General features: G+C 40.6%; 1 protein-coding gene across 2 annotated transcripts in view; it reads left to right on the plus strand.

Annotated features, from left to right (window-relative positions):
* hecw2a (HECT, C2 and WW domain containing E3 ubiquitin protein ligase 2a) overlaps window positions 1-6,382 on the plus strand; it is an 84,201-nt gene extending 77,819 nt beyond the window's left edge. The window contains exon 29 of one of the 2 annotated variants that reach the window (XM_028435878.1): window positions 3,466-6,382. In XM_028435878.1, coding sequence (XP_028291679.1) covers window positions 3,466-3,528 — 63 coding nt within the window. In that variant the 3' untranslated portion in view covers window positions 3,529-6,382. The remainder of the gene's footprint in view (window positions 1-3,465) is intronic. The other variant, XM_028435876.1, reaches the window with a different exon arrangement.
* Window positions 6,383-12,564: the final 6,182 nt, after the last annotated feature.

Below are 12,564 nucleotides of genomic sequence, written 5' to 3' on the forward strand. Positions count from 1 at the left end.
CTCTCAATCATTCTTGACCAAAGCCCAACAACGACTTTATTACAGACTTTTACTAATTTGTTGCTTGTGTGCTCACCCATTATGACAGAGTTTTAATTGTCGGAGATTTTAATGTGCATGTATGTTGTCCTTCTAAGCCCATGACCAGTGGACTTGGTGGAAGCTTTTAGTTTAATGTAACATGTCACTGGCCCAACACAAGTGCACGAGCACACTTCAGACATTGTATTGTCTTGTGGTTTGCCTCCTTTTTCTTTGGAGGTTAAGCTGTCTCCCGCGCGTCATGGTCGTGTTATTAAGCCTGACACTGCTGCTGCTTTTTCTCCTCTTTTTACTGCGTTGGCACTGGATCAACTAAACTCTGCTACATTTATAGACACGGAGCAATTGATGAACTCTTTTATTTCCACCTGCTCTGAAGTCCTGGACAGTGTTGCTCCCGTCAGAGCCATTTGTCCTAAGGCAAAGCAGGAACTGTGGCTCAATGACACTACACACGCAGCTCGGCCTGAGTGTTGGTGGGCGGAGCGTATGTGGAAAAAGGATCATTTGGTGGTTTTGCAGCAGATTCTTAGACAGTGCTGGAGAAATGATCAAAGTGCTGTTAAAGCTGAAAAAACAATTTTTTTCTCAGACTTAATTTTAAATAATGTCTGTAAGCCGCACGTTCTTTTTAACACGATTGGTTCTGTTTTTTATCCGAGTCTCTCCACTTCATAGGAAATAATAAGGAAAAATGTGAACAATTCCTCTCCTTTTTTATTGATAAGGTTGCTGCTAATTGGGCCAACATATCTCCCTCTTCATTGTGGTGTTCAGTGTCCACTCAGTGCTCATTTGTTTTTTGTCAGTTTGTCTGTGTCATTGTCTGTGCAAAACAGGGATGGTTACCAAACTAAAACCCTCCTCTTTTCCCACAGACCTTGTCCCTCCTCATTTTTTTAAAAAAGGTTTGGGACACCATTGGTTCTTCTGTCAGAGAGATCATCAACAGCAGCTTGAATTCTGGCATAGTGCCCTCCTTTTGTAAGAAAGCTGTTGTTGAGCTTTTGATTAAAAAATATGGCCTTGACCCTTCTAACTGAGCAAATTACACCCAATTTCCAAAACGCCCTTGGTGTCTAAAATCTTAGAGAAATGCGTTTTTGCACAGTTGCAACATTTTTTAGATGAAAATGGTACTTAAGACCCGTTTCAGTCAGGTTACAAAGCATTGCATAGTACTGAATCTGCACTTTTAAAGGTTTTTAATGATCTGTTTTTAATTCTGGTTTAATTCTGGCGTCACCTTAGACAGCGATTTTAAACTTGATAAACAGATCAATGGCTATTTAAAATCTGGCTTTTATCATCTTTGTCTTTTATCCAAAGTTAACCCGTTTTTATCTTTTAATCTTTTCAAGCAAGTCGTCTGGACTACTGCAACGCACTTTACTCGGGCATAAGCCATAATGCACTTTCCCACTTGCACGTAGTCCAGAAAGCTGCGGCACGACTTTTAACAGGGACCAAAAAACATGAACATATCACCCCAATCCTTGCGTCTTTGCACTGGCTCCCTGTTAATTTTAGAATTGATTTTAAAATGCTTTGAATGGGCTGGCCCCTCAGTACATCGCAGACCTCATCCAAATTCGCTGACCCCCGCATGCTCTGAGGGCCAGCTCCAGCTTGAGGTTCCTAGGGCAAACCGTAAAACCAGGGGGGACAGAGCGTTCTCTGTTGTGGAACGCTTTACCCCTCCACGTCCAAACAGCCCGAGATTTAAAACGAGTGTTTTAAATCTCGTCTTAAGATCCACTTGTATTCTTTGGCTTTTCACACCGCATAAGTTGTGTGGTCCCCTGTGTCTTTTTATTTATTTTTTAAATAGATTTTATTTCTACTGTTTTTAATATGTTTTTATTTATATTTATTGTTTTATACTAATTTAGTGGTGGAGCTCATTTGCATACTTTTGGTTTTACTGTTTCTATGATCTCATGTGCAGCACTTTGGAAACGTTTTGTTGTTTAAATGTGCTATATAAATGAAGTGGATTGGATTGGATAAAGATTTGCTTCTTTGCGTCTTGCAAAGATGTTTTTTTGTGATGTAATTGGAAACATTAAAGAACCATGCTACTGTATATTACTACATTCTGCTGTAATGCGGCATTAACAGTGACATTTGACTGAGCTCATGGATGATAATAAAGCAAACCATTCAATAAGGAACAGTTATTATGTAGACTATATTATAGAAATCAAAAGGATTTCATTTCAAATGTTTTTTTTGTAACTTTATTTAGGTCAACATATTACCAGTCCTTTTTAAATACTCCTGTAAACATGCAAAATATGTGTTGAAAAGGATTAGTCTCTTCTGAACCCCATTCAGATTATACATTTATTACATTCCATGTCTTTTACCCGCTTATCCTGATTGGGGTCACTGTGTGCTGAAGCCTATCTTAGTCTCCTCAGGGTGCAGGGCAGCGTGTACCCTGAACAAGTCAGCTTCCCATCACAGATCAAATTATTTATCCTTGTTTGAAATTTGCTATTAAAGATAGCACTTGAACATATTGATATTTTGTTAATGGCAATGGTAATCACCTCCTTCAGTTTGTTATATTTCAAGGGTTCTTACTGCTACTCTACACATTTTGATTTGCTCAAAATGAGCCCATTTAAATGAGAATAAAAGGTTGTTGGATTACATAATTTATGTTTGTGCAATGATCTCCAAAAAAAGCTCCAAATAGGTCTTTGCTCTTTTCTCCTGGCTATATTCAAAACAGTTTTTAATCTCATCTTATTTACATGAATAGTGGATATTGATAAGCCATAATATGAGTACAGACAGAATTGAATAACACTGATTACTTCATAATGGTTCACATTGGTGAGTGGGATATCTTAGGCAGCAAGTTCACTTGTATTTCAAATTGATGAAATAAAAGCAGAGAAAATAGAAATAGAGTTAACAGTATTAGGGACAACATTGTTAAGACTACAGATGTCTCAATTATCACAGAGACATCTTTGCTCTTTTCCTGATTCCTGAGGAGGCTTCGCCCTGTTATGATTACAGCTATTAGCAACATACACAACACTGAGAGCGCTGAACAGCAGCAGATTCACTGAGGCACTCACATTAAAAGCTGGTTAAGCTCTGAGATCCCAGACCAGTCTATTCCCCAAAACTCTTTGACATAATAAACCCAGTGTCCCCATCTGACCAGCAACCCTAAAGCTTGACTCCTTCTCATTCATCCAAACCTCCACAACACCCACCACACAAACTAGTTCCAGTCCTTTAATTGTAAAACTACCGTGTGTGTGTGTGTGTGTGTGTGTGTGTGTGTGTGTGTGTGTGTGTGTGTGTGTGTGTGTGTGTGTGTGTGTGTGTGTGTGTGTGTGTGTGTGTGTGTGTGTGTGTGTGTGTGTGTGTGTGTGTGTGTGTGTGTGTGTGTGTCCACAGAGCTCACACTTGCTTCAATCGTCTGGACCTCCCTCCCTACCACTCCTTCTCCATGCTGTATGAGAAGCTGGTCACAGCTGTGGAGGAAACCAGCACATTCGGGCTTGAGTAGCCTCGAACCAGCCAAAAGCCAAGTTTACCCTGGAAGTAGGAACTTTTTTGTTTCTCATTGAGGAGAGACAGTGAAAGAAAACTTTTATTTTCTCAAACGGCAACTAACCCATCAACTCCCCTGTGGAATACTGCTGTCTGGCTTTTCTTCACTCAGCAGGCATCAACACAGTTCTTCACCTTCCTCTCTCACATTAGTCTTGATTCACCTGAACACTTAAACAAGCAAATTTGCAGGATTTGAAGGTGGTTTGTTCTGTACAGGCCACACGTGTGCTTTAACTCTTCAGTTTGATGCCTTGGCTACTGAATTTCTATCACCTTCCCTTTTCCACCTCATTGTTAACCCTCGTCCTCAAAAACAGTGACCTCTTGCTTTGGACCTTTAAACTGTATTAATCTGACAGTAGGGCTACGGCGGTAAAAACACACACCACTCACTTTTGTCTGAATGTCTCATTATTTTTGTGGTATGCAAACCAGTAGTTCACCAACTTTAATGACTAATTTCAGTGAAGTTGTCAGATAATTACATGGTCTATTTTCAGTTGCTATGATTGATGTCTTACATTAATTTAAAAGTAAAATTGAATTAGAGGAATGCTACCCTGCTATTTGATTTACATGATAGGAAGCCAAACTCAAGCAGTGCTCCAGATTTAGCTTTATGCCAGATAGTCATAGTCACCTAATAAAGGTGATGGACACCAAATCATTGAATGAATGTAAGAACCTCAAGAAACTGTAAAATCTCAAAGACGAATAAAATACTTAAAAAGATTACTTGAGGAATGAAGAGGTACTGAAGAATGTGTTTGCTAATGACAGTTGTGAGTGTAGTGTCTGGAATTGGTCTGACACTTAGGATTTAGTGCCTCTTGACACTAAAGTGAAACTCCTAAATGGAAGTTTTCTACTTTTTTAAGCTTTGACCATTTTTTTTTTTTTTTTGAAGGGTGGTAAATCTGTGTGTTGTGATGCGATGTTGTACTGAAGTGCAGGAACAACTGACTGTCTGGACTGAAAACTCAATTAGGTGCGACAGTCATGACAACATGTAAGCGACTTTAGATCTTGTGGTGTATAAGCACCACAGTGTTGTCTCATAAGCATGTGATCAACCTTATATTTATGTGCTCAACCCAAACCCGAAGAACACTTTCATTCTGTCTTTTACACACACACATGAACACAACAAAATACTGGTTTTCTATGGGATGCATGCACGAGTACACCTGATGTACAGTCCTGTTGAAGTTAGACCACAGGGGCTGGAATAACTGACAAAAGGCCGTCACATGTGATGTGAGATGTGGAGGCACGCTCTGTTATCCCAGCCCCCATACTGTATGTCCCCTGCCTTCTCCCCAGCCCTGTAATGCATGCAGGATCCTCCAGGTCGGCTCTGTGAGCTCGTCTGGTGACACTACTAGGTGGCATCATGTTATAGCTTGATATTGCATGCTGAAATAGTGCAATACAATGTCCTTACTAGGTTATTTTGCATGATGATTCCACTATCCATTCATACATGAAAGGGTTGAGTGAGTTGGGGAAAGTTGGGTGCACACTGAAGCACGTGACGCTGCCTTATGTTTTACTGACACTGTCAAAGCTGGAATCAGTGCGTGGCTCATAGCAGACAAGGTGGAAGAACAGACAATTTAGTTCCATCTGTGCTCTGTGAATCAAAGTTTGGTTTATGACTGTGTAACGGCATGTATTGGCAGCATGTCTCTAAAACATTGATTTCACATGTGTGTCTAGTCTACCTATCTTAGTAATAGGTTGATGATGATGGTTCATTGCTTGAAAAGAGGTGAAAACCCATTTGAGCCATTTTGAATATGTGAAATGTGGGAGCACATGTACGTGTATCATTTGTGCAGTCTTGTTTGTCTCTTTGTACATAAATGTACTGTATGTCTGTCCTGTTGTGTCTATAAATATATATTTTGCACTGAATGTACCAAAGTTTTGGGGCTTGCAAACTCATCTATTAGGCCTGCTATCTGATCGAGTCCAACTGTCACATCATGTTTACTGGAGCTGCATTGGAAGCAGAGCTTTTCATGTTGGCACCCCCATCACTTTCATGAAGAAGAGCTTTTATTTTTCCCTGCAAAAAAGAAGAAGGTAAGACTCACCTTGTTAGCTGAATGAGGTGGGGTGACGCAGTTTCCTAGTGCATTTCCGAGATGACCCACATCCAGTTTTCAGATTTCCACTCTATGCAAAGCTCCTGTATGTCTGTCTACATTTCATTCCAATGATTGTAATAAAAAAAGACAACAAATTGGAATTTTGATACATAAGAAATTATTCTTATTTATATTTTGACAAGAATATGGCAGTAATCACAGAAAAAGTACATTTCCTTGATGAGACAGTGGAAACTGCATTTCAAAGAAGCCCTTTAACCCATTCTCCTAAACAGTACTATTCTCCTTTCCTCCATTATTTTAACCAGCTCTGCTTCCTTTACCTTTATCTTGCCAATATTTTGGATGCCATAACTCACCTACACTTTTCTTTGTCTATTTTTTGCTTTTCAATCAAAGAAGGAATTAAAAAAAAAGCAAACGGCAGGAGAAGTAGAGTAGAAATAAGTTAAAATGTTACAGTTTCTACTGGTACCCAGCCAGCTAACAGCAGTAGTGAAGGTCTTTGTTAACCCAGGCCTCATCTCAATTTATTTTATCCTGAATTCCCTTCTTGACCCAACCATCTCTGTTTATACCTATATATTATACATTATATTGGTACCGGCAGCAATGACACACTTCATAACATTTAATGAAAATAATTTGCACATAATGTCAATAAATCATAAGCACTCCATACTGTCCCAGCTCCCATGGAACACTATGTATGGTACACCCTATCCAGGACACCAGTCTGTGAGTACCAACACACAAAGACTGGCAACTGGCAATTAAGACACTCCAACTTATTTTTGAACTGTGGGAGGAAATATAGTATCAACAAATGTATTACTAATATGCAGAGGAATAAATGTTGCTTGCGTTGGTATATGGTGCTTGGATGTTTTCTGCAATAATATCTCTTCTGGTAGCAATGAATTTCAAATCTGATATAAACAAAAACAAAACATATCCGTCATAGCCATAATACATTCATCCAATCATTACATTCACAGGCTAAACAATAGGAGGAATAAAGAGACTCACAGCCTATGCATCTGTTCACCAGCCAGTATCTCACATAAAGAGGTCATGGGGGTTGGGGGGACCACCTCAGTTGTTACTCTTAGATCTAGCTTTATTACACTGCTCTCTCTTAAACGCTAGCCCAGCTTTAGGGCATATATTTTATTCTAAAAAGTGGAGTTAAAGAAAAACATTGAGTTTTGTTACTAAAAATAAAATAACATACATGCTAATGTCAGAGCCAGCTGGTGAAGCAGGTTAGCAAGGCACAGTTGAAAAGCAATGAGTTCACTAGGCCTTCCTGTACAAGGGTGTATAAAGACCTATACATACAAGTGTAGTGTGTCATGAGCAAAAGAGCCGGCTCTAAACCCGATGCTTGGTAGTAAATCAAAGGAAGTGATTTCCATCAAGTGAGAGTCGGCTTCTTTTATTTAGCTCGTTTATCAGGAGAGGACGGGGCAGATTTTTGTTTTGATGGAATGCCATGTGGCCAATCACATGTGAGGACTATTGTGTGATAGCATAAAGTGCTATTTATATAATAGCCTAATTTGACATAACCACACATGCGCAATCATTTGCAGTCAAAGGTTACACTAACAAGTTGGTTGCAATTGGTGAACTGTGAAGCAGTTTTTTTTTGTATTTAAAGGGCATTAAGTTCGGCCCACATTGTACCGTTAAAAACTGCTCAAACGGCAGAAATGTCAAATGTGATGTACCGATGGTCCCTGGAGAAGTGGGCATACGCCCCATTTTTTTGCCTTGTTTTTTAACAATTTATAAATCAAATGAAATATCAGAAATCCCACCATAGACATCATTGATGCCAGCAGTTGACTTACTCCAAAAACTAAAAGATTAAACAAAACTAAAAATGTAACAATTAAATCAAGAAATCATCAGACAGACGCAAACACCCTGAAAATGGCCTTACAGGAACAGCAGTCTGTGCCGAGATGGAATCTATCAATCAGGGGGAAAAAATGATCAGATTGCTGTAGAGCACTAGGCCATAGCAATAGCACTTTAATTTATTAAAGAGGAAAACATCCTAACTCTGATTATATCTGTTGGGTTGCTCTTATCAGTATCAAATCTTTAAAATCTTTCATCCATCCATCAAATGTTTCTAATTAGGAAACAAAGTACTTGTAGCATATCAATTGGCTAAACTTAGTTTAAAACATCACTGAGTGAAGGTTAAAATTCCATTTACAAAAGCAGAAGGCAAAGTAATCATCAAAAAAACAAACCCCAAAAATATGGCAAGGACATCAGATCAGTGATATGAACGAGCATTTAAAGAGCATTCAAAAATGTGTTAATCAAGGAAGGAAAATGGGGGACTCGAGGGAGGAGGCAGTCATGACCCACCTAGAAACTGTGCTCTTAGAATATCCCATTTATTCAAGGAAAAGAAAGAGATTAAGAAACATATTTACTCGCTCTTGGAAGGCAAAGACAGGAGTTTAGTTTAGTATTTAAAATGAAACTAAACTGATCCAAAGATTTAAATTATTATTATTTATTTTATTATTTCAGCCGAAGAGGTTATATTTTTGCCGGCATTTATTTATTCATTTGTTTTGTTTGTTTGTCTGTGAATAGTCTAACTCAAAAACTAATGTACCGATGTTGATGAAATGTTCAGGAAATATCAGTAATGGGATAAAGTAAAAGGAGGAGATCCAGATAAATACACTGCTTCTGGATCAGTTAAAAAAAATGAACAAGAGCACTGCGCAAACCTCCCCTAAGTTTAGAGGTGCAAACTCACCAGCAGGTGGTGCTGTAGAACCATCCAAACATCTACATTCTGCTCCACAACGTGTTCTGAATACTGTATCTCCAGTGCCTCCTGGGTCATCTCCATGATCGAATTACTTCTTTTTTTTGACGTTTTGACGTTGTCTATCAGAAGAAGAAGAAGAAGAAGCAACAATAACAAACATCAAAACTTTATTTCAGTTCAACAGCATTGAGAAACATGAAAAACAAATTTGAACATGGGGTACGTACATTCAAATCACAGAGGATTTTAAAGCTGCCTAGGGCATCATCTGCTGGAGGGGTGCCAAATTTAACCCACCCCGAAATAAAATTATTATTATCATTAATAATAATAATAATAATAATTTAAAAAGATTTAATAAACGAGCTCAGTCATTCGGGAGGAGCTCGGATTAGAGTCGCTGCTCCTTCACGTCAAAAGGATGTGGCTCGGGCATCTGTTTCGGATACCTCCTGGTCTCCTCTCTTGAGAGGTGTTTCAGGCATGTCCTATTGGGAAGAGGCCTTGTGGAAGGCCCAGGACACACTAAAGGGACTATGTCTCTGAGCTGGCCTGGTGTCACCTCGGGGTCCCCCCAGAATGGCTGGAGGAGGTGTGCGTGGATCGGGAGGTCTGGGCATCTCTGCTGAGACTGCTGCCTCCGCGACCCGGCCCCGGATAAAAGTGTAAGAAAATGGATGGATGGATGGATGGATAATAATCGTGAAACACAACCTTTACAATCACTGTACATGTTTTATTGTAATTAAAAATGTATATAAATAAATTATATCTGCCGACCTTCTGCCCTTATTTTATTTTAAATCTTGTTCTATATAATTATATTGTGTTGTTTGCATATTGTGTTTTTTGGTTTTAAGATTTGTGTTACTGACAAGTAAAACCAAACAGGAAAGTAAAAATTTTCTTGCACTGAAACTTTTATATTTCATTTTAACTTTTGATTGCACTGTTTTGAATTGCTTTTGGATTTTGCACCATTGTTGTTGTTGTTCCTTCAGGACATTTTACAATACCTGTAGGTGCTATATTGTTTTATAGTGTATTATTTACATTTTTAAAATGGTTATATTTTTTGCGACTACTGTTCGTGGCTTTCCTACTGGCCTCTCTACGGTTCCTGCCATCTCCGGCTCCAACATGGCACTTCGTTACACGTCCTTGCAGCTCCTCAGATTCAACCACCGTGCACCTCCTTCACTGGACATCACCACAACTCTGCAACTACACTGTCTTCTCCGTCGTCGCCCCTACATCCACAGAGGCTCCCGTTGCAATTGCAGTCATCTACCACAACGACATCTCCCACCACCCCATCTCCATCCCAGCTGTATCTTCTTCTAGACTTCCTGGTTCTCAATCACTCACTGTTGCTGTCATCTACCGCCCGCCCAAAAACTGTCCATCATTTCTTTCTGAATTTACTGATTTTGTAACACAGCTGTCCTCCATTTTTCCCTCCATTCTTCTCCTTGGTGACTTCAACATCCATATTGACTCCCCTACAGCTAAATTCACATCTGACTTTTTGGACATTCACTTCTCCCACACACAACCATGGACAAATCCTGGACCTGGTCTGTTCCACACCCTCCCTTACCATTCATAATTTGTCATTAACGGACCTGACTATTTCTGATCATCTGGTCAAAACTCTGGACATCATTACCCCCACTCCTACCACCAAACACACAAGAACAATTACATTCCGAAATCTGAAATCAATTAGTCCCATCTCTCTCTCCTCCTCCGTATCCCATGCCATCACCAGCTCTTCACTTCCCTTAAATCCAACCACCTCTGATCTAGTCAATTTCTACAACTACACACTCTCCTTTTGCTTCAACCAACTTGCCCCCTCAAAACAGCCACTGTCTCCTTCTTCACCTCTGCCCATTGGTACACCCCTGATCTCCACAATCTCAAAAAACACAAAAGGCAAATTGAAAGACTCTACAGAAAAACCGGTCTCTCTGTCCATACCCAAGCTTACAAACACGCTACAACCACATACTACTCCGCCCTCAAAACTGCCTGGTCCAATTTCTACTCTCAACTCATCCACTCAAATTTATCAAACCCCCATACACTGTTCTCCACATTTGCCAAACTGACCAAACCCCAGGACAATATAACCTCCACATTCACTACAGACAAATGCAATAATTTCTTACCATACCAAAATTCATACCATACATTGTTCACTTGCATCCACTTCCCCCGTTACTCCTCCCCCAGAACATGAACTCACTTCACCCACACTCCATAGCCTTCCCGCTTTCTCTCCTCTGTCCCCCTCCGACACCACCAAACTCCTCACAACCTTGAAATTTCCCAGTTACCAGCTTGACCCGATCCCATCTCCCCTCCTCAAAACCTGCATACCCACTCTCATCACCCTCATCACCAGCATCATTAACACTTCCCTTACCTCTGGATCTGTTTCATCCCCGCTTAAACTTGCTACCATCAAACCCCCCCTGAAAAAACCCGGCCTTAACCACGACACTCCATTCTCCCGCTACTTTCTAAAATTCTGGAAACATTTCAATCCGGATTCCGTTCACACCACAGCACAGAAACAGCACTTCTTGAAGTCACAAACGATCTCTTCCTTGCCACTGACTCAGGTACCTTATCCATCCTCCTCCTCCTCGACCTCTCCGCTGCATTTGACACAATAGACCATACTGATCTCCTCCACCGTCTAAAATCAATTGGCATCTCTGGCACAGTATTCCTTTGGTTCACCTCCTACCTCTCCGACCGTCACCACTTCGTCTCTGTCTACAACTGCAACTCCCACACTTCTCCCGTCACCCACGGTGTCCCCCAAGGTTCAGTGCTCGACCCCCTCCTCTTTATCATCTACATGCTTCCCCTCGGTCAGATCATTCGCCACAATGGACTCCACATCCACCGCTACACTGATGATACCCAACTCTACATCTCCACCAAATCCATTACCCCAGTTATCCTCTCCACCATCACTAACTACATCTCCAATATCAAAACCTGGATGGACAATAACTTTCTCAAACTCCTCATCACCGCTCCCAAATCTCTCCTCCCCTCTGTCCAGAACTTTACCCTCCTCATCGGTGGTCACAATGTCACCCCCTCCCCCTCTGTACACAACCTTGCCATCATAATGGACTCCACCCTCTCATACTGAAGACACATCAACCACATCACTAAAACATCCTTCTTCCATCTCCGCAACATTACACGCCTCCGCCCCACTCTTAACCAGTCAACAGCTGAAATCCTCATCTATGTCTTCATCACTTCCAGACTCGACTACTGTAATAGCCTTCCCTACGGACTTCCCACGACTCACCTCCAAAAACTTCAATACATCCAGAACTCTGCTGCCCGCCTCCTCACTCACACCTGGTTCAGAGAACACATCACCCCCGTCCTCCAACAGCTCCACTGGCTCCCCGTTCAATACTGCATTCAATACAAGCTCCTCCTCCTCACCTACAAGTCCCTCCATAACCTGGCCCCACCCTACCTCACCGAGCTCCTGCAACAACACCAACCCACCCGCCACCTCCGCTCAGCCGACACCAACCGTCTCACTCCCATCACTCGCACTAACCGCTGGACCTTGGGGGACCGAGCCTCAAAAACCCACCTGTTCAAACTGGCTTTTCCATAAACTTCTTTTGTTTTGTTTTTGTTTTGTCTTATTCCTCATGTGAAGTGTCTTTGAGTGTCCAAAAAAGCGCTATACAAATTTGATCTATTATTTGTTTATAGTCCTGATGACTTTCTTATTCATCAGACTTCTTAGTGTTTCAAAGCACATCTTCATTTCATACTTAAATTGGTTGATGTTGGCTTTCCTTTTAGCTCATTTGCAATGAATGTGAAATCTTTCATATAAGGTAAGAAGGTTTATTAGGAAAGCGTGACTTTGTTCCATATCCTTATTCTCAAAAAATTCAAAATATAAGAAATAAATAACATCCCTTTTTTGCAGGTTGATCTTAGTCCCACACAAAGATTCAAACA

Source organism: Gouania willdenowi, chromosome 21 (assembly GCF_900634775.1).
Source record: "Gouania willdenowi chromosome 21, fGouWil2.1, whole genome shotgun sequence".
Lineage (NCBI taxonomy): Eukaryota > Metazoa > Chordata > Actinopteri > Blenniiformes > Gobiesocidae > Gouania > Gouania willdenowi.